This window comes from Salmo salar, chromosome ssa13 (assembly GCF_905237065.1).
Source record: "Salmo salar chromosome ssa13, Ssal_v3.1, whole genome shotgun sequence".
NCBI classification, from domain to species: Eukaryota; Metazoa; Chordata; class Actinopteri; order Salmoniformes; family Salmonidae; genus Salmo; species Salmo salar.
In genome coordinates this window covers 23,444,079-23,471,077 of record NC_059454.1, presented here as the reverse complement: position 1 = coordinate 23,471,077, position 26,999 = coordinate 23,444,079, and the positions used below count along the sequence as shown (strand labels likewise).

Below are 26,999 nucleotides of genomic sequence, written 5' to 3'. Positions count from 1 at the left end.
ACATTTAAATGTCTTGGAATGGTCAAAGCCCAGATCTCAATCCAACTGAGAATCTGTGGTATGACTTAAAGATTGCTGTACACCAGCGGAAGCCATCCAACTTGAATGAGCTGGAGCAGTTTTGCCTTGAAGAATGGGCAAAAATCCCAGTGGCTAGATGTGCCAAGCTTATAGATACATACCCCAAGAGACTTGCAGCTGTAATTACTGAAAAAGGTGGCTCTACAAAGTATTGACTTTGGGGGGGGTGAATAGATATGCATGCTCAAGTTTTCAGTTTTTTTGTCTTATTTCTTGTTTGTCTCACAATAAAAAATATTTAGCATCTTCAAAGTGGTAGGCATGTTGTGTAAATCAAATGATACAAACCCCCAACAATCTATTTAATTCCAGGTTGTAAGGCAACAAAATAGGAAAAATGCCAAGGGGGTGAATACTTTCATAAGCCACAGTAGATATTTGGTGTGTGTGTGTGTGTGTGTGTGTGTGTGTGTGTGTGTGTGTGTGTGTGTGTGTGTGTGTGTGTGTGTGTGTGTGTGTGTGTGTGTGTGTGTGTGTGTGTGTGTGTGTGTGTGTGTGCATGCTCATGCACACGTGTATGTTTTGGAACAGGAGCAGGTAGGAGGGACAGGTTTGGTATTGTAGTTCTAGAACACAGGCAGTCTGCTATAGGTGGAAGTGAAGGCGTTAATGTCTTCGGTGTGGGAGGCTCTGTGCAGGGAGGGTTCTGAGGCACTGCGGTTGATCTTAGGCAGGGAGTGCTGGAGCAGCTCAATTGACGACAGGATCTGGAAGAGAGGAGAGGAAAAGAGAGAGAGAAAGAGGGGTAGATTGGATGAGTAACAGGAAGCACTCCCATCAAATTTGGAGGCCTTTGCTATAGTCCCATTTGCATTAAACTCCAGAGACCTTTCAATCCACTTCAGCCAATAAAGGTGTCCAGATAATGTACAGAGAAAACTCATTAGCTAGTACCTGGGGGAACAGTGGCCTCTCGTCCTTGATTTTCTTGATGCAGTCGGCCACCAGCCTCTTCATGGCCTTAGGACAGCTCTTATAAAGCTTACTGAGGTCTGGAGACAGGTACCCCCGGCCCACCATGAAGATGATCTATAGAGGGAGAAAAAGGGTTAGAGGTCAGGGGTAAGGAATAGAGGTCTGAGACAGGTACCCCCGGCCCAACATGAAGATGATCTGACAGTGGAGACAGAGATGAGGGATTACAGTGTTATTGTTTTCTGTGGAGGTCACAACCAGTCACTAATAACACCTGTAAGACAGTCCTTATGGCAGAACTTGACTATGGCCCTATCCTCCTGATTCCTGCTTACAAGCAAAAATTAAAGCAGGAAGCACCAGTGACTCGGTCTATAAAAAAGTGATCAGATGAAGCAGATGCTAAACTACAGGACAGTTTTGCTATCACAGACTGGAACATGTTCTGGGATTCTTCCGATGGCATTGAGGAGTACACCACATCAGTCACTGGCTTTATCAATAAGTGTATCGAGAACGTCGTCCCCACAGTGACTGTACGTACATATCCCAACCAGAAGCCATGGATTACAGGCAACATTCGCACTGAGTTAAAGGGTAGAGCTGCCGCTTTCAAGGTGCAGGACCCTAACCCGGAAGCTTACAAGAAATCCTGCTATGCCCTGCGACGAACCATCAAACAGGCAAAGCGTCAATACAGGGCTAAGATTGAATCATACTACACCGGCTCCGACGCTCGTCTTATGTGGCAGGGCTTGCAAACTATTACAGACTACAAACGGATGCACAGCCGCAAGCTGCCCAGTGACACTAGCCTACCAGATGAGCTAAATCACTTCTATGCTCACTTCGAAGCAAGCAACACTGAGGCATGCATGAGAGCATCAGCTGTTCCGGACGACTGTGTGATCACGCTCTCTGTAGCCGACGTAAGACCTTTAAACAGGTCAACATACACAAGGCTGCGGGGCCAGACGGATTACCAGGATGTGTGCTCCGGGCATGTGCTGACCAACTGGCAGGTGTCTTCACTGACATTTTCAACATGTCCCTGATTGAGTCTGTAATACCAACATGTTTCAAGCAGACCACCATAGTCCCTGTACCCAAGAACACAAAGGCAACCTTCCTAAATGACTACAGACCCGTAGCACTCACGTCCGTAGCCATCAAGTACTTTGAAAGGTTGGTAATGGCTCACATCAACACCATTATCGCAGAAACCCTAGACCCACTCCAATTTGCATACCACCCAAACAGATCCAGATGATGCAATCTCTATTGCACTCCACTCTGCCCTTTCCCACCTGGACAAAAGGAACACTTATGTGAGAATGCTATTCATTGACTACAGCTCAGCGCTCAACACCATAGTGCCCTCAAAGCTCATCACTAAGCTAAGTATCCTGGGACTAAACACCTCCCTCTGCAGCTGGATCCTGGACTTCCTGACGGCATGTGCTCAGTCCCCTCCTGTACTCCTTGATCACCCACGACTGCATGGCCAGGCACGACTCCAACACTATCATTAAGTTTGCTGACGACACAACAGTGGTAGGCCTGATCACCGACAACGACGAGACAGCCTATAGGGAGGAGCTCAGAGATCTGGCCGGGTGGTGCCAGAATAACAACCTATCCCTCAACATAACCAAGACTAAGGAGATGATTGTGGACTACAGGAAAAGGAGGACCGAGCACGCCCCCATTCTCATCGACGGGGCTGTAGTGGAGCAGGTTGAGAGCTTCAAGTTCCTTGGTGTCCACATCAACAACAAACTAGAATGGTCCAAACACACCAAGACAGTCGTGAAGAGGGCACGACAAAGCCTATTCCACCTCAGGAAACTAAAAAGTTTTGGCATGGGTCCTCAGATCCTCAAAAGGTTCTACAGCTGCAACATCGAGAGCATCCTTACTGGTTGCATCACTGCCTTGTACGGCAATTGCTCGGCCTCTGACCGCAAGGCACTACAGAGGGTAGTGCATACGACCCGGAAGGCCCTAAAAATTGTCAAAGACCCCAGCCACCCCAGTCACAGACTGTTCTCTCTACTACCGCATGGCAAGCGGTACCGGAGTGCCAAGTCTAGGACAAAAAGGCTTCTCAACAGTTTTTACCCCCAAGCCATAAGACTCCTGACCAGGTAATCAAATGGCTACCCGGACTATTTGCATTGTGTGCCCCCCCCCCCCCAACCCCTCTTTTACGCTGCTGCTACTCTCTGTTTATCATATATGCATAGTCACTTTAACTATATCTACATGTACATACTACCTCAATCAGCCTGACTAACCGGTGTCTCTATGTAGCCTCGCTACTTTTATAGCCTCGCTACTGTATATAGCCTGTCTTTTTACTGTTGTTTTATTTCTTTACTTACCTATTGTTCACCTAATACCTTTTTTGCACTATTGGTTAGAGCCTGTAAGTAAGCATTTCACTGTAATGTCTACACCTGTTGTATTCGGCGCACGTGACAAATCAACTTTGATTTGATTTGAGAGAGACGGAGAGAGAGAGAGAGAGAGAGAGAGAGAGAGATACTAGATAGAAATAAGTAAATGTATGCCAGTTGCTGAAACTGGGTCACACAATCTTAGTTATATTTGATTTGTTAAAATCAAACAAGGCAGGACAGGTCAAGGGCCTATATCTCTCCCTACATTTAGCACAACTGAAATAGAGACTGGTTTTAGAGATGGCAGTGTGGCAGGCTGGGTTTACCTGGTCTCTGTTGGCTATCTGTGAGTATGGCAGCTCTCCCGTCATCAGCTCATGGAGGACAACACCGTAGGAGTACACGTCAGACTGGAAACTATAGGGCATGTTGTCCTGCATACGGATAACCTCAGGAGCCTGAGAACAGAGGATAGAATAACACACAAACTTGTTTAAATTGATTTCATTTTTAATTCCAGGAACCATAATGAGTACATCTCAAAGGTGTGCACGATTGCTGGAGTGCACGGCCACCAAAACGAACACATTTTCCCAGATTAAGAAACTGCTCCCCTTAACCCAGGGGTGGGCAATTCCAGTCCTCGGGGGCCTGATTGGTGTCACAGTTTTGAGAGTCCAATAACCACTTAATCATGATCTTCAGTTTAGAATGCAATTTGATTAATCAGCTGTGTTTGCTAGGGATGGAGAAAAAGTGTGACACCAATCAGGCCCCAAGGTCTGGAGTTGCCCACCCCTGCCTTAACCCCATCTCTCAGGCCCAATCTCAACAGCAACGAAAGTAAGGTATTTTTTCTTCTAGCGTGACATTGACATTTTCCTCTTACTGACCATCCACAGTATGGACCCTGAGGGTTGCTCCACCTGGTGAGAACCACTCCACCTGGCCTTGACCGTGGCCAGACCAAAGTCTCCTATCTTCACCGTCAGGCCCTCATGTAGGAAGATATCTGTACCACTGTCAAGGAAGCAGAGCTGTGGCAGACTGCTGAATCTGTGAAAAATACGACTGAGCTCATACATCATTTGTCTAATTTCAAGCCAACACTATTTTCTATTCATTTGTCACAACAAAGTGACAGAGCTTAAAACAGTGAAGAAAAGGATACTGTTTGACTTCATGTCCCGGTGGATGATGTTTTTGGCGTGCAAATAGCTGAAAGAAAAATACAGTGAAAATGGGAATTTACGACATTACAGTTGCATGTTAATAACAATAATAAACATAAGATCCTTCTAAAGCTATCACCTTTTTATAGCGTCAATCTAAAGCTAACACCCTTGTAAACCTAGTATTCCTATAGAGCTATAAGTAGCACCAATCTACACCTAAGCTAGTCCCTGCTGTGTGGACTCACTCCATGCCCTGAGCTGTCTGTCTGGCGATGTCTATAAGCTGGAACATCTGGAAGTTGGTCTCCTGGACGTGAAGGTGTTTGTAGAGGCTGCTGCCCTCACACCACTGGGTCACGATGGCCAGGTTGTCCTTCGTCATGTAGCCCATGAACAACAGGATGTTGACGTGCCGCGTTTTCCTGCAGCCAAAAAGAAGGAGAGAGAGAGACATACAGACAGCGAGAGAGAGCAAGAGTGAGAGAGCGATACAGGAAGAGGAAATCACCAAAACAAAGTTGAAATAATGCTGCATGAAGATAATCTACCAAGAATGAACACATAAGGTCAATCTATTGCTCTCTCTAAAGTGATGAATACAATAAGAATATCACTATATTGCAACAGAAAGCCTAGTGGTTAGAGCGTTGGGACAGTAACCGAAGGGTTGCTAGTCAAACAAGGTGAAAAATCTTGAGCAAGACACTTAACTCTATAGGGGTCGCTGTTAATAATGGCAGACCCAGGTCATGACCCCACTCTCTGAGAGTGTCTCAGTGGGATTTGGGATATGCAAAAAACACATTTCCAATTAATACACACTTGTACATGTGTGCAATAGGACAAATATAAGCACCCACCAAATTATTATTATTATAGTTCTCCTCACTACTCTCATGCTCTCTTACCTAAGGACAGCCACCTCGTTTCTGAAGGCCTGGAACTGCTCTGGCGTGGGGTCAATCACCTTTAGGATCTTCACCGCTACGTCACCTACAACAGACAAACAACGTGGTACAGAAACTGTCTAAGCTGCTGTGTGACCATGTACACTAGGCTCAGTACAAGTGTTCAAGTCAACTCATAGGCATGATTGGAAGATCCAGAACTCCTCACAAACCTTTGTAGACCTTCGAAACAGCATAATCAAGCATTACAAGCATTGTGTTTATCCAACAGGTGCCATCCAGAAGCATGCTCACCGTGCCATTTCCCTTTGTATACCGTTCCGAAGGAGCCTGAGCCGATACAGGAGTGTAGCACCACTTCACTGGCCTCAATCTCCCAGTAGTAACTGGAGTCCCGCTTGTCCCTCGGATGCTGCAGTAGGATAGTCAATATAAGGCCACATTCTCCATCTAATTCACTTATGCAGTTATTCCTACACTCTTACAAAAAAAGGTGCTATCTAGAACCTAAAAAGGTTATTCGGCTGGCCCATAAGAGAACCCTTTGAAGAACCCTTTTTGGTTCCAGATACAACCATTCTGGGTTCCATGTAGAACCCTCTGTGGAAAGGGTTCTACATGGAACCCAGAATGGTTCTACCTGGAACCAAAAAGGGTTCTACCTGGAACCAAAAAGTGTTCTTCTATTGGGACAGCTGAATAACCCTTTTGGAACCCTTTTTTCTAAGAATCTAGGAATTAAAAGTACTATTGAGATGCTATTCATTCACAGTCAGTGTACAAACTACAGGGGCTGTCTAACTTACTATTTTGTGTTTCTCCTGAGTGTTGAATGAAGGAGCCCTCTCTCGTCTGTCTGGAGCTGGGGTGTTAGACTGGGACTGGGACCAGCCTGTGGGACTCTGGCTGGGGGAACTCCCGCCTAGGAAGGGAATATGGACCAATGGTATTTAGAATGGCAGGTTATGACAGAAAGTGTTGTTGTGGAATGTTGTGTATGTTTCCATTAGCTTAGCAGAAACTGAGACACTCATGTGGGGTAACCATCTTTTAAAATCTTACCTGAGTCATGATTACGCATTGCTTCATGATTACGCATTGCTTCCTAGGAAAACACAAAACAAAATATTCTTGCAGATTTTTACACATATCAAATGAACACAAGTCATTCAACAGTTTCATTATTCAGTTAGATACAGAAACTATAAAAGCATGTGGATACTAGTCTGTTGAAAGGCATGCCATGTTATTTATCACACAACACTGCCTCCTAACCTTGTCTGGGCTCTCTGACGTCGCCTCAACAAAAGAATTGGAGAAGCGAATGATACCTACTCTCCTCTTCAGCCAGAAACACCTGCACCATGAGCTAGGGGAGGTATTCAGAACATCTAGCTACTCCCCATCAGGGCACAACACAGTGGGACAGGGAAGGAAAGGGAGACGAGGAGAGAGAGTGCTACCCAGGTATTACATTTTGTGGGCATATTAGATACAGCATTCAAGTTTTCATTTTTCCAAATACACGGGTATGGAAATGAATGAATCAGAAAGGAATACAGTAAAGTGCAGGATATAAAAAGTGAAATGAAACAAAGAGAATAGAACGCAGTCAAGGAAATCATGCAAAGTAAATTGTAATTATGCTAGATTAATTACTTAGTAGAAAGAGTAAGGGGGAGGGAGGGAGGGATTACAAAAGTTACGCAGAGAAGATGGTTGAGATTCCTGGCGTTGTTACCTCGATCATGCTGCTGTCGACGGGCATGGTGGTGCTGACTATGTGGACGTTGGGCGTGGAGGTGGAGCGCTGCCTCTGGGACAGAGCGCCCCCCGTGGGTGGGTAGGGGGCCGTGTAGTTGAAGGCGTGAGGGGTGGAGCAGCGGTGCAGAGAGCTGAGGGGTGAATACAGGGGCAACATCAGGCTTAGGGACACTGAACACAACACATTAAGTGCATCAGTAAGATAGAATAGTGTCATGGTTTTTTTCATGACAATTGTTTGCATAATCAAGGATCAAATATTATTACCATGATTGAATAATTACTATTTTTGTTTATCATAGTCTGAGATACCGTTGAGTGGCTCTTCTAATGCAAAAAATAATAATAATAATTCACACATAAGATAATTCTACAACTTCTTATAATCAATCTCACAGGGCTGTAGTGGATGGCAGCTTGTCAGTTTAATTTCTGCCATTATGTGACATTTCTCTCAGGCACACCCTAGAACACCCTCACTATGTGAGATGGTTAGAAGGCAGTTTCTGTTTCAGCCAGTGACAGTTTGACACTACATCTCAAAATCTATCCTCTACTTTCTTGATAGTTGAACAAACACAGTCCTGCACACATTGAGATTCTACTAAATTCAATAACAGGAAAATGTTCTAGGTATTAGGATTTCCATTCTACAAATACTACCCCATTCACTAGGGGAAATATTTTAACCTCAGTGTATCTCTTCATTCACATGGTACAGATGTGGGATCTTAATTTGAACAGTATTGTCGCAGCAAAAGAATCCTACAGCAACAGGAGTTTAACTTTCACACTTTTCTGCCGATGTAATGTTTAATCTGTGATTAGGCTATTAGCTGGCCAAAATTGGGCTACATGAAAAGTGCAATTCTGCTAATATAACCGTTTGTTAGTGCAGGAGATTTACATATATTTCTGTGAATTTATGTAAATCTTGACGCTCATCTGCATTTCCTGCAGCGCAAGAAAATTCTCAGCAACAACAGAGTAATCAAATTAAGATCCAATATCATAGTACATATTTCACAATAACTTGAAGGGAAAGGATATGGTTTTTAATTTCTTGCATGTGTCATGCTTTTCTAGGAGCCTATGCAACTCATGATTGCTAGTTAGCCTTTCAGAATGGTGGTAGGTGACAATTCTCCTTGCGCTCTCATTAAAGTTCTTGTTGATTCAGTGATGCTTAGTGTGATGCTGGTCTTGGTTCACTGCTGACTGGAAAGTATATTGTACTGTACTGTCAGTTACTGGTGAAAGTGGCACTCCATGCGAGTGACATACCATAACAGCACTCATAATGTATTAGACCACAGTTCTAACCCTGTAAAGCACTATATGAGAACAAATCGCCCTTTTGGCCAAAACAGGACTTTGTTTCGAAGAGCATTTGAGATTGTTCTGCACCGAACAACTTGATACTGTGTGCGAGCTAATTTGGCAACTATCTGAGTGCTTTTAAACTGTTATAAATGCTTCTGAAACAACAGCCTCTTTTCACACCTCTGGTTACATCATAAAGCTGGAGACAAAAAACAGGCATTGATTCGGTTTGAGGCCTGGGTTAAGGTGCTTTACAGCTTACAGCTGCATCAGCTGAGGGCCAGTCAAACATGGCAACCAAAGAACCCTTAACATTTGGCCACCATTACTTCTGAGAGCAAAGGACTTAGTAAACCTTACTGTACTGTAGTTAAATCAATTACAACCACACGCAACCCTTATCCGTCATTAAATGGTAAGTCAAGAGGAAGACTTTTGCTGTACTTCTGTAGTTATTTAATTGCTGATGTTCTGTTGCTGCCTGGAGATAGCCTTGCTCACAGTACCAGGGTGAAAGAGGTCCATGGATCCAGTATCACTCATGGGTCGGAAGTGATAGGTCAAAGTTCAAGAGCAGGAGGGGTGGCTTTACCTGCTGGGGAGTCGGGACAGCGATTCTCTCATTCGCCGAGAAGTAAGAGGAGGAAGAGATGGACCCCCACTTTCACCTGGTGTCGGGAACAACCTAGAGAGAGAGTTTCAAGCTTTATTAGTCATATGTACAGGATACACATGGTATACACTGTCCAATGAAATGCTTACTTGCAGGATCCTTCTCAATAATCCAACATAAATAAGAAAGAACAAATCGACAAATGTATCTATTCATGGCCAGTGATAGCCATCTACAAATGTATCTCTTCGTGGCTAGTGATAGCCATCTACAAATGTATCACTTCGTGGCCAGTGATAGCCATCTACAAATATATCTCTTCGTGGCCAGTGATAGCCATCTACAAATGTATCTCTTCATGGCTAGTGATAGCCATCTACAAATGTATCTATTCATGGCTAGTGATAGCCATCGACAAATGTATATCTTCATGGCTAGTGATAGCCATCTACAAATGTATCTCTTCATGGCTAGTGATAGCCATCTACAAATGTATCTCTTCATGGCTAGTGATAGCCATCTACAAATGTATCTCTTCATGGCCAGTGATAGCCATCTACAAATGTATCTCTTCATGGCCAGTGATAGCCATCTACAAATGCTTATTGTTGAAATCTGGAGACCTAAAGCCTGCATGTAAAACAATGCTCTACGTAAATATCTATCTTCAATGCAGACTGTGAGAGCACCACAATCATTTATCTTACTTAGCTCTTTTGTCAGTATGTTCCTTATACTGTTTATTCACCCATTGCTGTATACTTGTACTGTTAATATTTATATTGTTTTGTAAGTGTTCTTGCTATTCAATACAAACAGTTATGTGTTAGCAGCCATTTTGATTTGTGCTGCACAGTAGAGGAGAGGAGACTTACAGGAGCTGTCTGATGTTGCTCCAATCCACACACATCGTGGGCACTTTGGTGCTGCAATGCTCATGGAATTTGTAGCCGCATGTTTGGCAACGGAAACCGTTCAAAAGGAACTTCTGGCATATATCGCAGAAGGCCAACTTCAGAAATGTTTTCCGAACCTGAAAGTTAAAGAGGAAAATTAAGTATTTCATTATTTTCCAGCCGATGCTAACGGCCTGGGTAAACAGTGTAAAATCCTTTATGGCAGGGGTGTCAAACATATGGCCATTCAATCCAGCCCGCGGATTTTAGTTTTTTCAATGTTGTTTTTTTTGGGGGGACATGATATTAAATTGACATTTAAATGACTAAAACCAAAATGAAACTGTGTAGAAATGTACAGTCTCTACATATACAGCTGAAGTCGGAAGTTTACATACACTTAGGTTGGAGTCATTAAAACTAATTTTTCAACCACTCCACAAATTTCTTGTTAACAAACTATAGTTTTGGCAAATCTACTTTGTGCATGACACATGTAATTTTTCCAACAATTGTTTACAGACAGATTATTTCACTTAATCTCAATTCCAGTGGGTCAGAAGTTTACATACAATATGTTGACTGTGCCTTTAAACAGCTTGGAAAATTCCAGAAAATTATGTCATGGCTTTAGATGCTTCTGATAGGCTAATTGACATCATTTGAGTCAATTGGAGGTATACCTGTGGATGTATTTCAAGGCCTACCTTCAAACTCACTGCCTCTTTGCTTGACATCATGGGGAAATCAAAAGAAATCAGCCAAGACCTCAGAAAGAAAATTGTACACCTCCACAAGTCTGGTTCATCCTTGGGAGCAATTTCAAAACGCCTGAAGGTACCACGTTCATCTGTACAAACAATAGTACGCAAGTATAAACACTCCTAGAGACGAAAGTACTTTGGTGCAAAAAGTGCAAATCAATCCTAGAACAACAGCAAAGGACCTTGTGAAGATGCTGGAGGAAACAGGTACAAAAGTATCTATATTCACAGTAAAACGAGTCCTATATCGACATAACCTGAAAGGCCGCTCAGCAAGGAACAAGCCACTGCTCCAAAACTGCCATAAAAAAGCCAGACTACGGTTTGCAACTGCACATGGGGACAAAGATCGTACTTTTTGGAGAAATGTCCTCTGGTCTGATGAAACAAAAATAGAACTGTTTGGCCATAATGACCATTGTTATGTTTGGAGGAAAAAGGGGGAGGTTTGCAAGCCGAAGAACACCATCCCAACCGTGAAGCACGGGTGTGGCAGCATCATGTTGTGGGGGTGCTTTGCTGCAGGAGGGACTGCTGCTCTTCACAAAATAGATGGCATCATTAGGATGGAAAATTATGTGGATATATTGAAGCAACATCTCAAGACATCAGCCAGGAAGTTAAAGCTTGGTCGCAAATGGGTCTTCCAAATGGACAATAACCCCAAGGATACTTCCAAAGTTGTGGCAAAATGGCTTAAGGACAACAAAGTCAAGGTATTCGAGTGGCCATCACAAAGCCCTGACATCAATCCTATAGAAAATTTGTGGGCAGAACTGAAAAGTATGTGCAAGCAAGGAGGTCTACAAACCTGACTCAGTTACACCAGCTCTGTCAGGAGGAATGGGCCAAAATTCACCAAACTTATTGTGGGAAGCTTGTGGAAGGCTACCCGAAACATTTGACCCAAGTTAAACAATTTAAAGGAAATGCTACCAAATACCAATTGAGTGTATGTAAACTTCTGACCCACTGGGAATGTGATGAAAGAAATTAAAGCTGAAATAAATCATTCTCTCAACTATTATTCTGACATTTCACATTCTTAAAATAAAGTGGTTATCCTAACTGACCTAAGACAGGGAATTTTTACTAGGATTAAATGTCAGGAATTGTGAAAAACTGAGTTTAAATGTATTTGGCTAAGGTGTATGTCCATTTCCGAATTCAACTGTATAGTCTTTCCACTCTGTCCGGCTTGCTAACCGTTATCAAAACGAAAGCTAGACAGTGAGGGAGCATCAAAAATACAAAAGCTATGTATAGAGGACTATTTTGTGCAAATGTTTACAACAAGGAAATATAATACATTTATGCGCGGCTCTCCGTACCTCGGTTAAGACCGAATGCAGCCCGCGGGGTAAAATAAATTTGAAACCCCTGCGTTATGGGCTACTTACAAAGTTGTGCGTCGTCAAGGGGACATGATCTAAAACTTTCACCAGCAGTTCTTCCCCAATTAGTGAGGTAGAGTCGGTATTCCAATCCATACGTGACTTTTTACTGTTAGAAAAGGGACATGACACATTAAGTAAGGTAACACATACTAGAGAGCACAGACTGACACAACCAACCTTTACAAGAAAAGGTCATTCAACATGTCTTAGCCTGAAAGGTTGTATAGCTGCAGATTTTTTTTTTTAGCAAAAAATAAAACATTTTCTTACAGCATCATATGGACCTACCTCAAGGTAGAAGTTGCCCCTAACCACAGATCTAGGATCAGCTTGCGCCACCCCCAATCCTAGCTTTTAACCTTAGGTGGGTGAAATAATACCTCACCCTGTATCAGTGGTTAGGGATCATTTCACCTACACTGCGGAGATCCAGTGATACCCCTCTGATCCCCCCGTCCCCAGTCCCCAGTGCATACCTCCTCTGTCCTGGGTGCAGTCTGAAGACAGCACAGCACTCCGGTTGCAGGCCCCGCACCTTCAGCGCTTTGATCAGGCAGCTGTGCAGGGTCATACCTGGCCTCACATTCACCTGAGGGACCACAACTAAAACACTCAACAACAACTACAACAACAACACTTACTGGGACCAGTGAAAACACAAACATGTACATAATATATTATCTTTTGGGATAATGGGATGATTTGGAATAATGGTATGCCCTTTGGTCTGTGTATGATGATGACAATCAATTTAGGTAGCAATTTTCCACTAACAGACTGCCACACTGCACTTATGTGACTCAGTTAATTAAGCCCCCACTCAAACAACATTAGTGCAGCAGTGTATTGTTGTTTCCATAATCCCACTCACTCACCGTCCCCTAAACTACTGTATTTCATTGATTCCATTTGTTTAGTGTCCTTGGGTGTTTTGAAAGGCTCTTCAAATGAAATGTATGATTAGTAATGTACTATTATTATTATTGTTCTAATGGACTCACCACTGTGCGCTGCTGGTTGGGGAGGTAGACGCGGATGGTGCTGCTGGTCTTGGAGTCGGGGATCTTACTGTCGTCGGAGGAGCGGCGCTGGGAGGGGAAGTCCTGCACCATGGTCGGGGAAAGGCAAGGACCCTCGAACACAGAGTCCTTCATCCCAAAGCCATTGCTCAGGGTCTTCCATGCTCCCTGGAGGTGCTCCATCAGCAAACACTGGTGCTCTCAGCGCTCTGGGGACATAGTGGGAGTCAAAGTATTGGGTTGGAATTCATCATATAGCAATGTTTATGCAGTGTCTGTCTTCATTCCCTCACAACTTCCAATACATTTCATATTCTGAAAACTAGCTGAGAAAACTAGAAAGGAGTCTACCTGGTAGTAGTAGTGGTAGTAGCTAGTAGGATTTGACAGTTCTCCAAAACATTCTGTGATTTTATTTGACCACGGGAAAAAGAGTACTGTCAATACAGCAATGGTCCTATTAGGGCTGTGGCGGTCATGCCATTTTGTCAGCCATTGATCGTCAAGCAAATGACTGCCGGTCTCACGGTAATTGACCGTTAATTAACATAAACACATTTGGCATCTCCTGGCTTCCACGCATGGCCTACAAGCCACTGATGCAGACCTTTGGAACATTTTAAAAAGTCTAATAAATCCATTTAATATAGCCTACACCATCACAATAAATCCATGACTTATTTTAGACAGGTCTAAAGAAACATGATATGAAGAAAATGTAGTCTATTTCAGATGTCCTTAGGCCCTGATATGGCTATGCCATATGGCTGTGGGCTACACTAGTTCATTTAGCAGACAAGATTTGCTTAGAATTCCGTGGCATTATTTTATGTTATTTTCTAGTATTAAGAATACAATTGAACATAGCTGAATAAAATAGAAAGGATATTTTATCCAAACTATTTCTGAGGGAGCGCGCACATGAGGCTATTCTGTGTTGAGCGGTTAAAAAAGAAACTGGTGCTCCTATATGCCTAATTTAGAGTTATTTATGCAACTTTAACAGTGATTCAAACATTGGGCAATATGTTTCGATTTTTCATACATTCTAAGGCTGCATGATGCGACTCTAATGATGATTTCACAAAAGTTACATGAAAGGCATGAACTCTGCTTTGTTTTTTGTGCAGGCTGTACACACTTCATCAGTCTCTCATTCGCAATTTCACAAGCACTTGATAATGCCTTGAATATCCCGGTCCTTTGCAGCCAGTAGTCGTTGTGCCCTGGGTTGAATATAATAATTATAATTCCCTTCTCCCGGCTGTGTGCACCAAAGCACCTCTCACTGACACGGCTCTCTCGGATATCTAAATTCTTATTAGCCAATGCCCGTCACGTAATCAGGTCCTTCTCACAGGAATCTCAGCTCTGAAGTAGGCTACAAGTGAAGACAGACACATCGGGGATGCAACTGCACGCATCCTTTTTATCGATTTCTGAAGCGCATATTGAAGATATGCGCTGTCCACATTTACTTTTTCGTCAGCCAACAAGATGAGTAGGCCTAACAGGCTAGTGCTTTTGCTGTTTATGTCCATCTACTATCCCCCATAGTACAAAAGTTGACCTATTCTATTGGTCAACTTGTCCTGTGCGAGAAATAAATATTCCAAACAGTCTGGGACAGCTGTGGGATGCGATAGATTCCAAAATAACGCAACCATTCTCATCAAAAAAAGTTTAAAAGCAACAAGGCTGATGCAACAGATCAGAACGTGTAGCTTTAAATGTTGATAACCTATTAGGCTATTTCTTCACATCATAAGCACAGCAATGAGCACACGGCAGTAGGCTTTAAGCCGCAAATGTTACAAAATGCAATGAATTAGTGGGAAAACACCATTCTCAAAAGTGACCGCAAATGTGATTATGCATGTAATGCTTTATTATAAAGGGAAATGATCTTCCTCAAACTTGAAACTCAAGCATTGCCTATGTATTGTATGCCAGTTAGGCTCTACATCGGTTGTAAAGTGGATTAATGTGCTTAATTTTAATACGTTATTGGGCCACTTTAGTTGTGATACAAACCTTACCAAAACATATAGGTCTATGGGCTAGTCTACATGAGGTGTGCGACCATGATTTGAAAAATTCACAAAAAAAGCCATGTGCTGTTTCTGCCCATACTGCATACAAGCTGGGCATCATTCACAAGTGATAATATACACTATATGACCATAAGTATGTGGACACCTGCTCGTCGAACATCTCATTTCAAAATCATGGGCATTAATATGGAGTTGTTCCCCCCTTTGCTGCTATAACAGCCTCCGCTCCTCTGGGAAGGCCCTTCCACTAGATGTTGGAACATTGCTGCAGGGACTTGCTTCCATTCAGTCACAAGAGCATTAGTGAGGTTGGGCACTGATGTTGGGCGATTAGATTTTTGATGGGGTTGAGGTCAGGGCTCTGGGTGGGCCAGTCAAGTTCTTCCACACCAATCTCGACAAACCATTTCTGTATGGACCTCGCTTTGTGCACTGGGGCATTTTCATGCTGAAAAGGGAAAAGGGCCTTCCCAAAACTGTTGCCACAAAGTTGGAAGCACAGAATCGCTGAGAATGTAATTGTAAGCTGTAGCATTACGATTTCCCTTCATTTTCAACGTGGCACTGTCATAGGATGCCACCTTTCCAACAAGTCAGTTGGCACTATGCATTCGGGCAGGTAGCGTTATCCTGGCATACGCCAAACCCAGAGTTGTCTGTCGGACTGCCAGATGGTGAAGTGTGATTCATCACTCCAGAGAACGCGTTTCCACTGCTCCTGAGTCCAATGGCGGCGAGCTTTACACCACTCCAGCCAGCTCTTGGCAGTGTACATGGTTATCTTAGACTTGTGCGGCCGCTCGGCCATGGAAACTCATTTCATGAAGCTCCTGACGAAAAGTTATTGTGCTGACGTTGCTTCCATAGGCAGTTTGGTACACAGTTTGGTTCTAGTGAGTGTTGCAACCGAGAACAGACGATTTTTACGTGTTACGCGCTTCAGCACTTGGCGGTCCTGTTCTGTGAGCTTGTGTGGCCTACCACTTTGCGGCCGAGCCGTTGTTGCTCCTAGACGTTTCCACTTCACAATAACTGCAATTACAGTTGACCGGGGCAGCTCAAGAAGGGCAGAAATTTGATGAACTGACTTGTTGGAAAGGTGGCATCCTATGACAGTGCCACGTTGAAAGTCACTGAGCTCTTCAGTGAGGCCATTCTACTGTCAATGTTTGTCTACGGAGATTGCATGGCTGTGTGCTCGATTTTATACACCTGTCAGTAACGGTGTGGCTGAAATAGCCAAATCCACTAGCTTGAAGGGGTGTTGACATACTTTTGTATATACAGTTGGAGTCGGAAGTTTACATACACCTTAGCCAAATACATTTAAACTCAGTTTTTCACAATTCCTGACATTTAATCTAAGTAAAAATTCCCCGTCTTAGGTCAGTTAAGATCACCTCTTTACTTTAAGAATGTGAAATGTTAGAATAATAGTAGAGAGAATGATTTATTTCAGCTTTTATTCCTTTCATCACATTCCCAGTGGGTCAGAAGTTTACATACACTCAATTAGTATTTGGCAGCATTGCCTTTAAATTGTTTAACTTGGGTCAAATGTTTCGGGATAGCCTTCCACAAGCTTCCCACAATAAGTTGGGTGAATTTTGGCCCATTCCTCCTGACAGAGCTGGTGTAACTGAGTCAGGTTTGTAGGCCTCCTTGCTTGCACACACTTTTTCAGTTCTGCCCACAAATGTTCTATAAGATTGATGTTAGGGCTTTGTGATGACCACTCGAATACCTTGACTTTGTTGTCCTTAAGCCATTTTGCCACAACTTTGGAAGTATCCTTGGGGTTATTGTCCATTTGGAAGACCCATTTGCGACCAAGCTTTAACTTCCTGGCTGATGTCTTGAGATGTTGCTTCAATATATCCACATAATTTTCCATCCTGATGATGCCATCTATTTTGTGAAGTGCACCAGTCCCTCCTGCAGCAAAGCACCCCCACAACATGATGCTGCCAACCCCGTGCTTCACGGTTGGGATGGTGTTCTTCGGCTTGCAAGCCAACCCCTTTTCCCTCTGAACATAACGATGGTCATTATGGCCAAACAGTTCTATTTTTGTTTCATCAGACCAGAGGACATTTCTCCAAAAAGTACGATCTTTGTCCCCATGTGCAGTTGCAAACCGTAGTCTGGATTTTTATGGCGGTTTTGGAGCAGTGGCTTGTTCCTTGCTGAGCGGCCTTTCAGGTTATGTCGATATAGGACTCGTTTTACTGTGGATATAGATACTTTTGTACCTGTTTCCTCCAGCATCTTCACAAGGTCCTTTTTTTGTTGTTCTAGGATTTTCGCACCAAAGTACGTTCATCTCTAGGAGACAGAACGTGCCTCCTTCCTGAGCGGTATGACGGCTGCGTGGGCCCATGGTGTTTATACTTGTGTACTATTGTTTGTACAGATGAGCGTGGTACCTTCAGGCGTTTGGAAATTGGTCCCAAGGATGAACCAGACTTGTGGAGGTCTACAATTGTTTTTCTGAGTTCTTGGCTGATATCTTTTGATTTTCCCTTGATGTCAAGCAGAGGCAGTGAGTTTGAAGGTAGGCCTTGAAATACATCCACAGGTACACCTCCAACTGACTCAAATGATGTCAATTAGCCAATCAGAAGCTTCTAAAGCCATGACATAATTTTCTGGAATTTTCCAAGCTGTTTAAAGGCACAGTCAACTTATTGTATGCAAACTTCTGACCCACTGGAATTGAGATACAGTGAATTATAAGTGAAATAATCTGTCTGTAAACAATTGTTGGAAAAATTACTTGTATCATGCACAAAGTAGATGTCCTAACCGACTTGCCAAAACTATAGTTTGTTAACAAGAAATTTGTGGAGTGGTTGAAAAACGAGTTTTAATGACTCCAACCTAAGTGTATGTAAACTTCCGACTTCAACTGTATAGTGTATCTGTGACCAACAGATGCATATTTGTATTCCCAGTCATGTGAAATCCATTGATTAGGGCCTAATGTATGTATTTCAATTCACTGATTTCCTTATATGAACTGGAACTAAGTAAAATCGTTGAAACTGCTGCATGTTGCATTTATATTTTTGTTCAGTGTAGTATCATTGATAATATATGGTTTATAGTGTATGGTTACATTTAATTTGCTCTTTAAAAACCTAATCTTTGGAATGACTTCAATAGCAACAGTGAATCTATTAAGAGATCTCTCAGTAATCATTCTCATGACAGCACATTGGTAGTAGTCACTGATACTTATCAAACCTTGATGAGAGAGCAAATGGATAAAAGTAGCTGTAGAATAGATCAATTCTCAGTAGAAGGTGCTGCCTTCAGATAGTGGATATAACGTTGAAGATCTGATGTTGTTTCAAAGGTTCAAATCCAACATATGTTATACAAGGTTTGCCTATGTTGAAAATTGGTTACCATGATGACATAATACTGTGGTTAAAATGTCACCCTCAAAACACTTTTTGCAAATGCAGTGTATTGTCCACATAGATTCCACGTCAAAATACCTTGACAAATGATGTTGAAACAAGTTGATTCAACCAGTTTGTGCCCAGTGGGTTATAACTACATATTCCATCTTTCAAAAAAAATTGAGCTGACAAATGCCAATGTGTTATAGAATGAGAATAGAATGTGTTATATGCAATGCATTTACATTTTACAAGATAAGTAAATATATTTGTGCAGGAGAATAGTGGTAGAAATGGCAGACACAGTCCTCTAATTCACAAGTTTAGAGTCTATTTTCAACTCTTCCTCTAAACATAGATTGAAATAGCATAAACAATGCCACGCTGTCTAAAATATGACAGTAGCCTATCTAGGGCCCTTTTCCGTACGATCCAAACTCCTTCATCACCCGAAACTTTAGACAGATCTATCACCATTTTCCTATCACATTAAAATACACATATTTGTTCTACTGACTCCAACAAGACGACAGCTGCAATCCAATTTTGTGCAGAATTAATGGCACTGCCAGAGCAAACTCACCAACACAAGCTAGAAAACTTCAGCTCCGCCATAACTTGAGCAAAATGTGGAGTCGATGACATCGTCATATTTGCAACGCATTCAGAAAGAAAAAAAAGTAGCGGGTTATGATCAATCCAAAATGTTTAGCCCGGAAAGAAAGTAACAATGTATCAAAGTATCAAACCATTTCAAACTATGAAATAATAACCAACATGAAAGGAACCCCGATGTGTTACTCAACCAAACCCTAAAAAGATCTTTAGCCTTCCTTACATTACTTACCCTGGGTGAGAGAAAAAAATACTAGCCTACAAGTCCAACAGACACCTTCCCAAAGTCACATGTGAATGACACTCTACAACCGCCCGCTTCTATTTGCCTGATGCCAAATTAAAACTTTAAAAAAGTGGTTGTAGTTATGCTGTTCAGATACCAATCAATATTTACGGCGATAAACAGAAGGTGAAAGAGTTTGAGTTCATGTCGTGCGCCTGCCTGACGCCAGTGACTGAAACAGGACCCCACAGTCATAACAAGAATTTCAGCCATACAACTTACAGCGCAAAAATGAGGACACAAATTTAAGTCAGCCCACCCACTCTGACACTATGATATTTACTTTTTATGTGAATAACTAGTGAAAAGTAAACAAAGTCCAAAAAGTGGAGGTGTAGCTTAATAGAAAACAACCACACTTATGTTATTAATGCACTTTGAATGTGTGATGGAGGTTGACAAACTGTCACACCCTGAACATAGAGAGCCCTTGATTCTCTATGGTGTAGTAGGTCAGGGAGTGACTAGGGGGTAGTCTAGTTTTATATTTCTATGTTGTGTTCTAGTGTATATTTTCTATGTTGGTGTTTTGTATGATTCCCAGTTAGAGGCAGCTGGTAATCGTTGTCTCTAATTGGGGATCATATTTAAGTAGCTATTTTTCCCACCTGTTTTTGTGGGATATTGTTTTGTGTTTGTGCCTGTGCACCATGTAGTCACATTTATTTTATTTATTTGTTTTTGCTTGAAGTTTCACTTTGGAATAAAGATGTGGAACTCTACGCGCGCTGCGCCTTGGTCCTGTTTTTACGACAACCGTGACACTAATTAGACAAGATTTAGCCTAGCTATAGGCATTCAGGATGATTAAAATGTGTTGATTGCAATAGGCAGACTTTTCACCAAAATATAAGTCATTCTATCAAAACAAAAAGGACATTGCTCAATTGCAAACATCTGTGAATCTGTGCAATATATGGTGAATCAGCATAAGATGCAGGCAATTATATTATTCAACAATATTTGTAGACTATATGCTTATATTCAGTTGCAGAATGAGAAATCCATCAAAAGAATAGAAAGCACCCCTTCTGGTAAAAAGAAGGCACTACCCATAGCCTAGTTCAGTGAGCATCTACAATTACGCTATCTTTTCAGGCCTGTCTATTAGATTTTTGACAAGAGATTTTAAAATCTTGGTTACTTGATATAGATAAAACCTGCATGGTGACTTGAAATATATAAAACCTGCAAATCATTTGAACTTAAATGTACTGCATCTATCTTATTTGAAACATGCTGTTCTCATCATGAAATAGAGTCCTTTCTCATAGCAAAGAACAAGCTTAAAAGTGTTTGCTCTTAAATGGAGCAATAGGATCTTAGGGTCCTATCTTACCTTCAAACCTTCTACTCACCATGTGTTCAAGATCAGGTCCCCAGCCAAAGGTCCCCTGAGGTAGATTACGACATCAAAGAGCCCAGAGTTCTATTGTGGAGAAAGATCAGAGATTTGGTAATGTGGCTCTCCTCACCAGCACAGACCAGCAGCCTGCTCTCCTTGATGCTATGGGCACACATTGAATGTACGGGCAGATGACATCCTTATAAAAAAAGCTAATATCATCCTACTTTTATAGCTGCATATCATATCCTCTCTCTCCTGTCAAATGCTCACCATTTTCTGATCATATATTTGATTTAATCTCCATTCCAGCAACTACCTAATTCATATCCTGACAGCAACAAATACCAGGAAATACCAATGCAAACACTTTGTAAGCAGCCTAAGAGGAAGAGGGCAGGGCTTTATCAGTGTACGATCTTAAGGTATCCCATTAGGATGCAGTCTAATCATCCATCCCAGTGCAACGTCAGCTGCAGTGTTGGGAGGAAAACAGAAAACCATTATTTCAGGGGAAAGTGTCCAATCACTGGTATTCACTAAACCAAAATGATGAAATTCAATTTAGAGAATGTAGAGTTTTGAAAAACAATGTATTGAGGGTTTCAATATCACACATCACCATAGTGAAATCAGCCTATCCTTTCCACGTTCATGACTGTGCAGGCCACCTTAAGATATGGATTATTGCATCTTTCCCACTTATTGATCTGACCATGCACTCAGAGCAGTGAGCTGAAATGCTTAGCCTCCATGATTCAGTGTAATGTCTGTCTCACTGACCAGCACTGTGTTCAAATAGCCAATCTATGATGCAACCTCTGTGTGGAACGGGATGGGTCAGTCTGCATCTATTTATCCCATACACTAATATTCTTACACGTTATAGAACCTTTTACCTTATATCAAAATGATCCAAGGTCATTAGCTACGCTCAATACTGAATACCAAATAATTGTATTTGATTGATTACCTGCATGCCCACGAGAAGATTGGTGTCAGTCAACACTGATACATAATATGCATTTTAGCCTACATACAGCTCTTTTAATGTGATATTTGGAGGTGGAAAGCTATTAGAATATATCCATAGAGGAATGATAAGTTCTTAGGCTACATGATTGTATTAGGCTATAATTGTAGCAATTCTACGTGTAATATATGGCAAAAGAAACATCAAAATACGGCAATATGAGATCACCTTTGATTTGACAGCAGACCGCAGGAACTGGAAACTTGGGAGGCGGGACATAATTGCTGTCTTGTTCAGTGATTCGCCACTCTATGGAGGAGGTGTCCAAGTGCGCTCGTTTGCTATTGGTCCTGGAAAAAGACCATGCCCAAGTGCTGCGTTAGCTTTGACTGGATAGTGTGAATGATCACTAGAAACTCGTGTTCACACCGCATGTGGCGCAACGGAGAGAGGAGGCGTAAACAGCAGAGAATCTCGTAGCTAGGTAAGGTGAGTAATAAAAACATTTAATTAGAAAAGATCGGTGTATTTGTAATATGTTAGATCTTAGTTAAAGTATCAAACTTAGAGGCGCCATAAAATAAATATCCGAAATCATGTGTTTTCATGGCGGTAATGGCTCGCTGATGTTAGCTAACGGGTAGCATTAGCCTTTTCTAACGTTATTGGGTCCGTGGCCTAACTTCGACTTTGTCGTTATGCGCGGGAAATTAGCCCTATTAAATTAGAATTTTTCCTCATTAAAATATGGCAGATTAATGTGTCTAGCAATATACTATTGAAACGAAGTATTTGTGAATGTGCTTGATAACTGCAATTTTTAGAACGTTGAATGGCTGCTGCGCGGCCTAGCAATGCCACATTCAAGAGGTGGTGTTTGCATTTTGCTACAGCTAGAAACTGCTGCAATCTCAACGTGACAAGGCCAGAAAGCCTCATGCACTGGTCATGTTTTTACCGTGGATAACTACATTTTTTTATGGATCTGTATAGAGAGTACCTCGGTAGATCAAATTGTCAGGGAGAATAAGCCATATTTTGCAGTTAACCAGGTTTGTGTTTGCTAGGTAGCTAGCATTGCTAACGTTAATCAATTGGCCAGACGTGACATGTGTTTCATTAGCTACCGACGTTACTAGCTAGCTATCTACGCTAGCGTTGTAGGGTAACGTGTTAGGCCCTTTCATAGTTTATGCCCGCATGTCAGCTTGCTCAAACAGGGGTAGACATGACCAAACCACCACGAAATGTAGCTTATTTCAGGTGGCATACGGATCATTATTTTTTACATTTTAGAATAGTAGCCACGAGCTAGCTTGATCCCATCCTCTGGGCATAAACTGGTTGAATCAACATTGTTTCCAAGTCATTTCAGCCTCAAAATTGTGACGTTAAATCAACGTTAAACAACGTTTTTGTATAGTCATGCACAGGAGGGAATTGTATTATTACCACCCAACGTTTAACCTACGTCCAGTGACATATTTTTGTTTAATCACGTTAGTTGACAACTTGACAAAGTCAAAATAAAACTAGAAATTGAAATGTCTGTAGGCAGGGCTGATAATCAAGCTAACAGCACATGGTTGATTGAGTTGGTCAGTCACTTGATTGAGTCGGAACAAGCCATGGATTGGCCCGGAACAAGCCATGGATTGGCCCAACTTTTATTGGCCAATCCTACCTTGACTCCACTGTTGAATGCATCATTTACTATACCCTTAGAATTCCTGCCGCTTTGGAAGTGACTTGCCAAAAGTGTGGTTTTAGTTAAGTGTTTTCTGTTTTCTTTTCAGATATGGAGATGAGCAGCAGCAGTGAGTGCTTTCGATGTGGCCGTCCTGGGCATTGGATCAAGAACTGTCCTGAAGCTGGGAGTGGGGGGCGTGGCCGCGGCAGGGGCAGAGGAAGAGGAAAGGGTACTTTTCTTGGTTTTTGGGACACACCTCACCCATTCTACACCGTGTGTGAGACTGGCTTGTCAAGCAGAGATGTATGAACGACAATCAGCAGATGCCTTAAGTTTGCTGAGCACAAAGGCCTTCTCCTATGGGGAATAACCTCACTGTTGGTTGCTTTCAGGGTTTTCACGTAGTCCTATCACTTCGTTACCACTGGGATATTAAAATGAAAAAGCATGGTTGTCTTAGTCACAATCTGTTAGGTGATTCTGTTGGTTTAGTTCACAATCGCATAGTTCAATGTCAACTTAGCTGACATGGCAGCAGAACGATACATGTTCCTCAGAGTTAGGGTTGCCAGTGTTTTCTTCCCGGATGAGTATAAAGTAAACCTTGGTCACCTTTCTTCTAGATCTGTTCTGCTATCGCTGTGGAGAGCAAGGTCACATTGCCAGGGACTGTGAACAGACCGAGGATGGTGAGAATACTTTTCTTTCCTTTATTGAATGCTAAGTACATGCCAATGGTTTTGTCAACCCAACTCCCAGTTTTCTTAACGTTAAACTTGTCGTTCCGTTATGGACTTGTTCAGCTTTACAGTGAGCAATAGTTGCAGCCTTCTTGTGACTGTCACTATGTACTAGGTCCTACTGTTATTCAGGATCTGGGGACACATGGTATTTCAGAAAGTTTATTACATGTTATTAACGTTGTATAAAACAAATTCTTGTTTGAATAATGGTATTTTGAAAGATATGTATTAAGTATTGATAGCAATGCTGTTAATTGCTTTGACGTAGTTCTGACAGAATGCCATATTACATGTTAATTTAAAGAACAAATCTTTAACATAACTTTTTTTTCTTTCTCCTCAGCCTGCTACAACTGCCACAGGAGTGGCCATATTTCCCGGGACTGCAAGGAGCCCAAAAAGGAGAGGGAGCAGTGCTGCTACAGCTGTGGCAAGGCTGGCCACGTGGCCCGCGACTGTGACCATGCCAACGAGCAGAAGTGCTATTCCTGCGGTGGCTTTGGCCACATCCAGAAACTTTGTGATAAAGTCAAATGTTACAGGTGAGTGGCCACTTAGTAAAAATATTGTTTGTAAAAAAAAATAAAAAAAAATACACATGGTAACGACTCATACTTGCATGTTTCCATGTACAGAGCAAACTTGACTAACAACTGCTGAAAGCACAAACGCAGCACGTGTTTCGACAAGTCTTCTCGAGGGTGACATGCAGCCTCTGGTACCCCCTTCTTTTGGGGACGTAAATGGGTTTACTGTAGTCTTAAAAGCTTTCAAGTAGTTATGCTGTGTATGAAGATGTATGTATGTTTGTGCTGTGTATATGGTCCATCCGCTTTTTGTTTCCAGATTAGTTCCCGTCTCCGCCAAAGCCATGTAAATGATAACTCTTATGCTTGGTCGACTGAAATCCTAATGATTTCTCTCCTCTCTCCAGGTGTGGCGAGATTGGCCATGTTGCTGTGCAGTGCAGCAAAGCCAGTGAGGTGAACTGCTACAAATGCGGCAACACCGGCCACCTGGCGAAAGAGTGCACCATCGAAGCCACCGCATAATCAGTGCCCTTTGTTGCCCCTCCTATTTTTTTCTGATTGATGGTTGGTTGTATTATTTTTCTCTGAATCCTCTTCACTGGCCAAAGGTTGGCTGACAGAGGCTAGTCCCGGGCCAGTGAGCCTCTCAACATGTAATATGAAGAAAGGGGTGGGAAAAAAAATCTTTCTGCATTCAATACAAAAAATGTTTGTTTAGTTTGGTAGCGGTGTTATGTATAATGCTTTGTTAAAGAATCCCCCTTTCCAAGCCACTGGTGAACAGAGATGAATGAATGGGACTAAATATATGGGATAGAGAGGACCTCTGGGCTTGTGGAAAGCAAGTCTCAGTAAGAAGGGAGTAAAAAGAAACCTGAACTTCCATGTATGGTTATTTTTGGTTTGTTTTAGTGGGATAACATGAGTTGGCCAAGAGAGTATGACATGGGAAACGGTTCACAACATATGAGCTGTTTGCATCTGGGCCCTACAAGCAGCTAAGTGCCGGGCGATAACAAACTGCATGTTATATCGATAAATGCCATTACATTTTGGAAGAATTTAAAGAATCTTCTGTTCTTTTATAAAAAGAAATCTGTTTACAATTTAAAGGAGTATCAGTAAATAGACCATGGTAGACGTTTCCTCAAAAAAATATTTTGGAAACTTACCTTGGATGTACAATTAACAACAAAAATAGTTGTCAGTTCATCAGAATTAGCAGTTATTTCGGAATGGAGAATGTTTTCACGAAATCAAATGTTATTTTTGTACAATATCACTTAGACTACTGTAAAAAATCAAATTTGCTTGTACTCAGTTTTTAAGTCGGAAGGAAAATGCATCTGAAGTCGTAGAACATAGAAATGTAATTTTAAACTATCAATAAAGCGGGAGGAGCACGGGGAGGAAGATTCTTGTGATTGAATTTATTTCAATGCTTATTTCTTCTAGGTCTTGTATTGCTTTCTTGAATGTAGTTGTGTATATATTGGTCAGCAGTTCTGAGTTCTTTATGTTGAACAACTTAAACAACCCTGCCCTAGAAATGTGTCGTCTAACATTTTCTTTACAAATTGACAAACTCATTGATTGGGGGTGGCCTTGCATTGTCAGCAGTTATAGTACAGGACTAGGCAGGGTTTTCTTCCCAGAGAGAATATAGAACAGATTGTGGCAAACTCCATAGGGAATCCTCCTGTCATCTCTAACCCATAGCTCAGATTTCCATGTCAAATTACCCTTGGGTGGCACTTGCAGTGTAAATTTAGCCGACCTATATATAAAGACCCACTTGTGCTTCAGCTCTCCGGTTGTCAATTTTGCAGTCAGTTCGGCCCTTATTTGGTCTCAGAAATTTGAAATAAATCCATTGAAACATATCGATTAAGTCAATTAATACACTTGTATGACTTTGGTGCAGTGCAGTAGACAAAATTCATCAATCTATACTTCTAAAATGGCCAGTATTCTTGCTGCTGTTTTCCCCTGCAAATCTATTGCTCCACCTGATGTTCAAAATGGCAGCTGGAGCCGCAGTAGAGTTCTGCCGCTGTTTACGATTTTCAACAGTGCCTAATAAAATGCTGCGTTCGAAA

At 42.0% G+C, this 26,999-nt stretch overlaps 2 protein-coding genes across 6 annotated transcripts; one reads left to right on the top strand and one right to left on the bottom strand.

Annotated features, from left to right (window-relative positions):
* Nucleotides 1–473: 473 nt before the first annotated feature.
* Nucleotides 474–21,357, bottom strand: LOC106566757 (RAF proto-oncogene serine/threonine-protein kinase). Of its 4 annotated transcripts, none has more exons than XM_045693066.1 (18): nucleotides 21,238–21,357; nucleotides 20,978–21,048; nucleotides 13,240–13,466; nucleotides 12,715–12,827; nucleotides 12,242–12,344; nucleotides 10,057–10,214; nucleotides 9,161–9,253; nucleotides 7,223–7,376; nucleotides 6,544–6,586; nucleotides 6,288–6,403; nucleotides 5,776–5,893; nucleotides 5,482–5,566; nucleotides 4,819–4,995; nucleotides 4,570–4,616; nucleotides 4,292–4,410; nucleotides 3,725–3,856; nucleotides 976–1,110; nucleotides 474–788 (listed from the first exon to the last, which is right to left on the bottom strand). In XM_045693066.1, the coding sequence occupies exons 3-18, from the start codon at nucleotides 13,438–13,440 to the stop codon at nucleotides 648–650; spliced, it is 1,935 nt and encodes a 644-aa protein (XP_045549022.1). In that variant the 5' UTR covers nucleotides 13,441–13,466; nucleotides 20,978–21,048; nucleotides 21,238–21,357; the 3' UTR covers nucleotides 474–647. The 4 variants fall into 4 exon arrangements, with proteins under 4 accessions (XP_045549022.1, XP_045549021.1, XP_045549023.1 ...); XM_045693065.1 differs by lacking the exons at nucleotides 20,978–21,048; nucleotides 21,238–21,357 and adding exons at nucleotides 19,302–19,335; nucleotides 19,566–19,799; XM_045693067.1 differs by lacking the exons at nucleotides 20,978–21,048; nucleotides 21,238–21,357 and adding an exon at nucleotides 19,566–19,814.
* Nucleotides 21,358–22,277: 920 nt separating this feature from the next.
* On the top strand, nucleotides 22,278–26,317 carry cnbp (CCHC-type zinc finger, nucleic acid binding protein). 2 transcript variants are annotated; one of them, XM_014134942.2, is made up of 5 exons: nucleotides 22,278–22,421; nucleotides 23,734–23,856; nucleotides 24,251–24,316; nucleotides 24,714–24,912; nucleotides 25,305–26,313. In XM_014134942.2, exons 2-5 carry the CDS (start codon nucleotides 23,736–23,738, stop codon nucleotides 25,420–25,422), a joined length of 504 nt encoding a protein of 167 aa, XP_013990417.1. In that variant the 5' UTR covers nucleotides 22,278–22,421; nucleotides 23,734–23,735; the 3' UTR covers nucleotides 25,423–26,313.
* Nucleotides 26,318–26,999: the final 682 nt, after the last annotated feature.

Excerpts from the sequence above, each read along its gene's own strand:
- cnbp (XM_014134942.2), top strand. The coding sequence starts at position 23,736 with ATGGAGATGAGCAGCAGCAGTGAGTGCTTTCGATGTGGCCGTCCTGGG. Across the intron at positions 23,857-24,250 it reads GGGCAGAGGAAGAGGAAAGG|ATCTGTTCTGCTATCGCTGT; the intron begins GTACTTTTCTTG and ends CCTTTCTTCTAG. Across the intron at positions 24,913-25,304 it reads GATAAAGTCAAATGTTACAG|GTGTGGCGAGATTGGCCATG; the intron begins GTGAGTGGCCAC and ends TCCTCTCTCCAG.
- LOC106566757 (XM_045693066.1), bottom strand. The coding sequence starts at position 13,440 with ATGGAGCACCTCCAGGGAGCATGGAAGACCCTGAGCAATGGCTTTGGG. Across the intron at positions 6,587-7,222 it reads TCGACAGCAGCATGATCGAG|GAAGCAATGCGTAATCATGA; the intron begins GTAACAACGCCA and ends GTGTTTTCCTAG. Across the intron at positions 5,894-6,287 it reads CTCAGGAGAAACACAAAATA|CATCCGAGGGACAAGCGGGA; the intron begins GTAAGTTAGACA and ends ATCCTACTGCAG.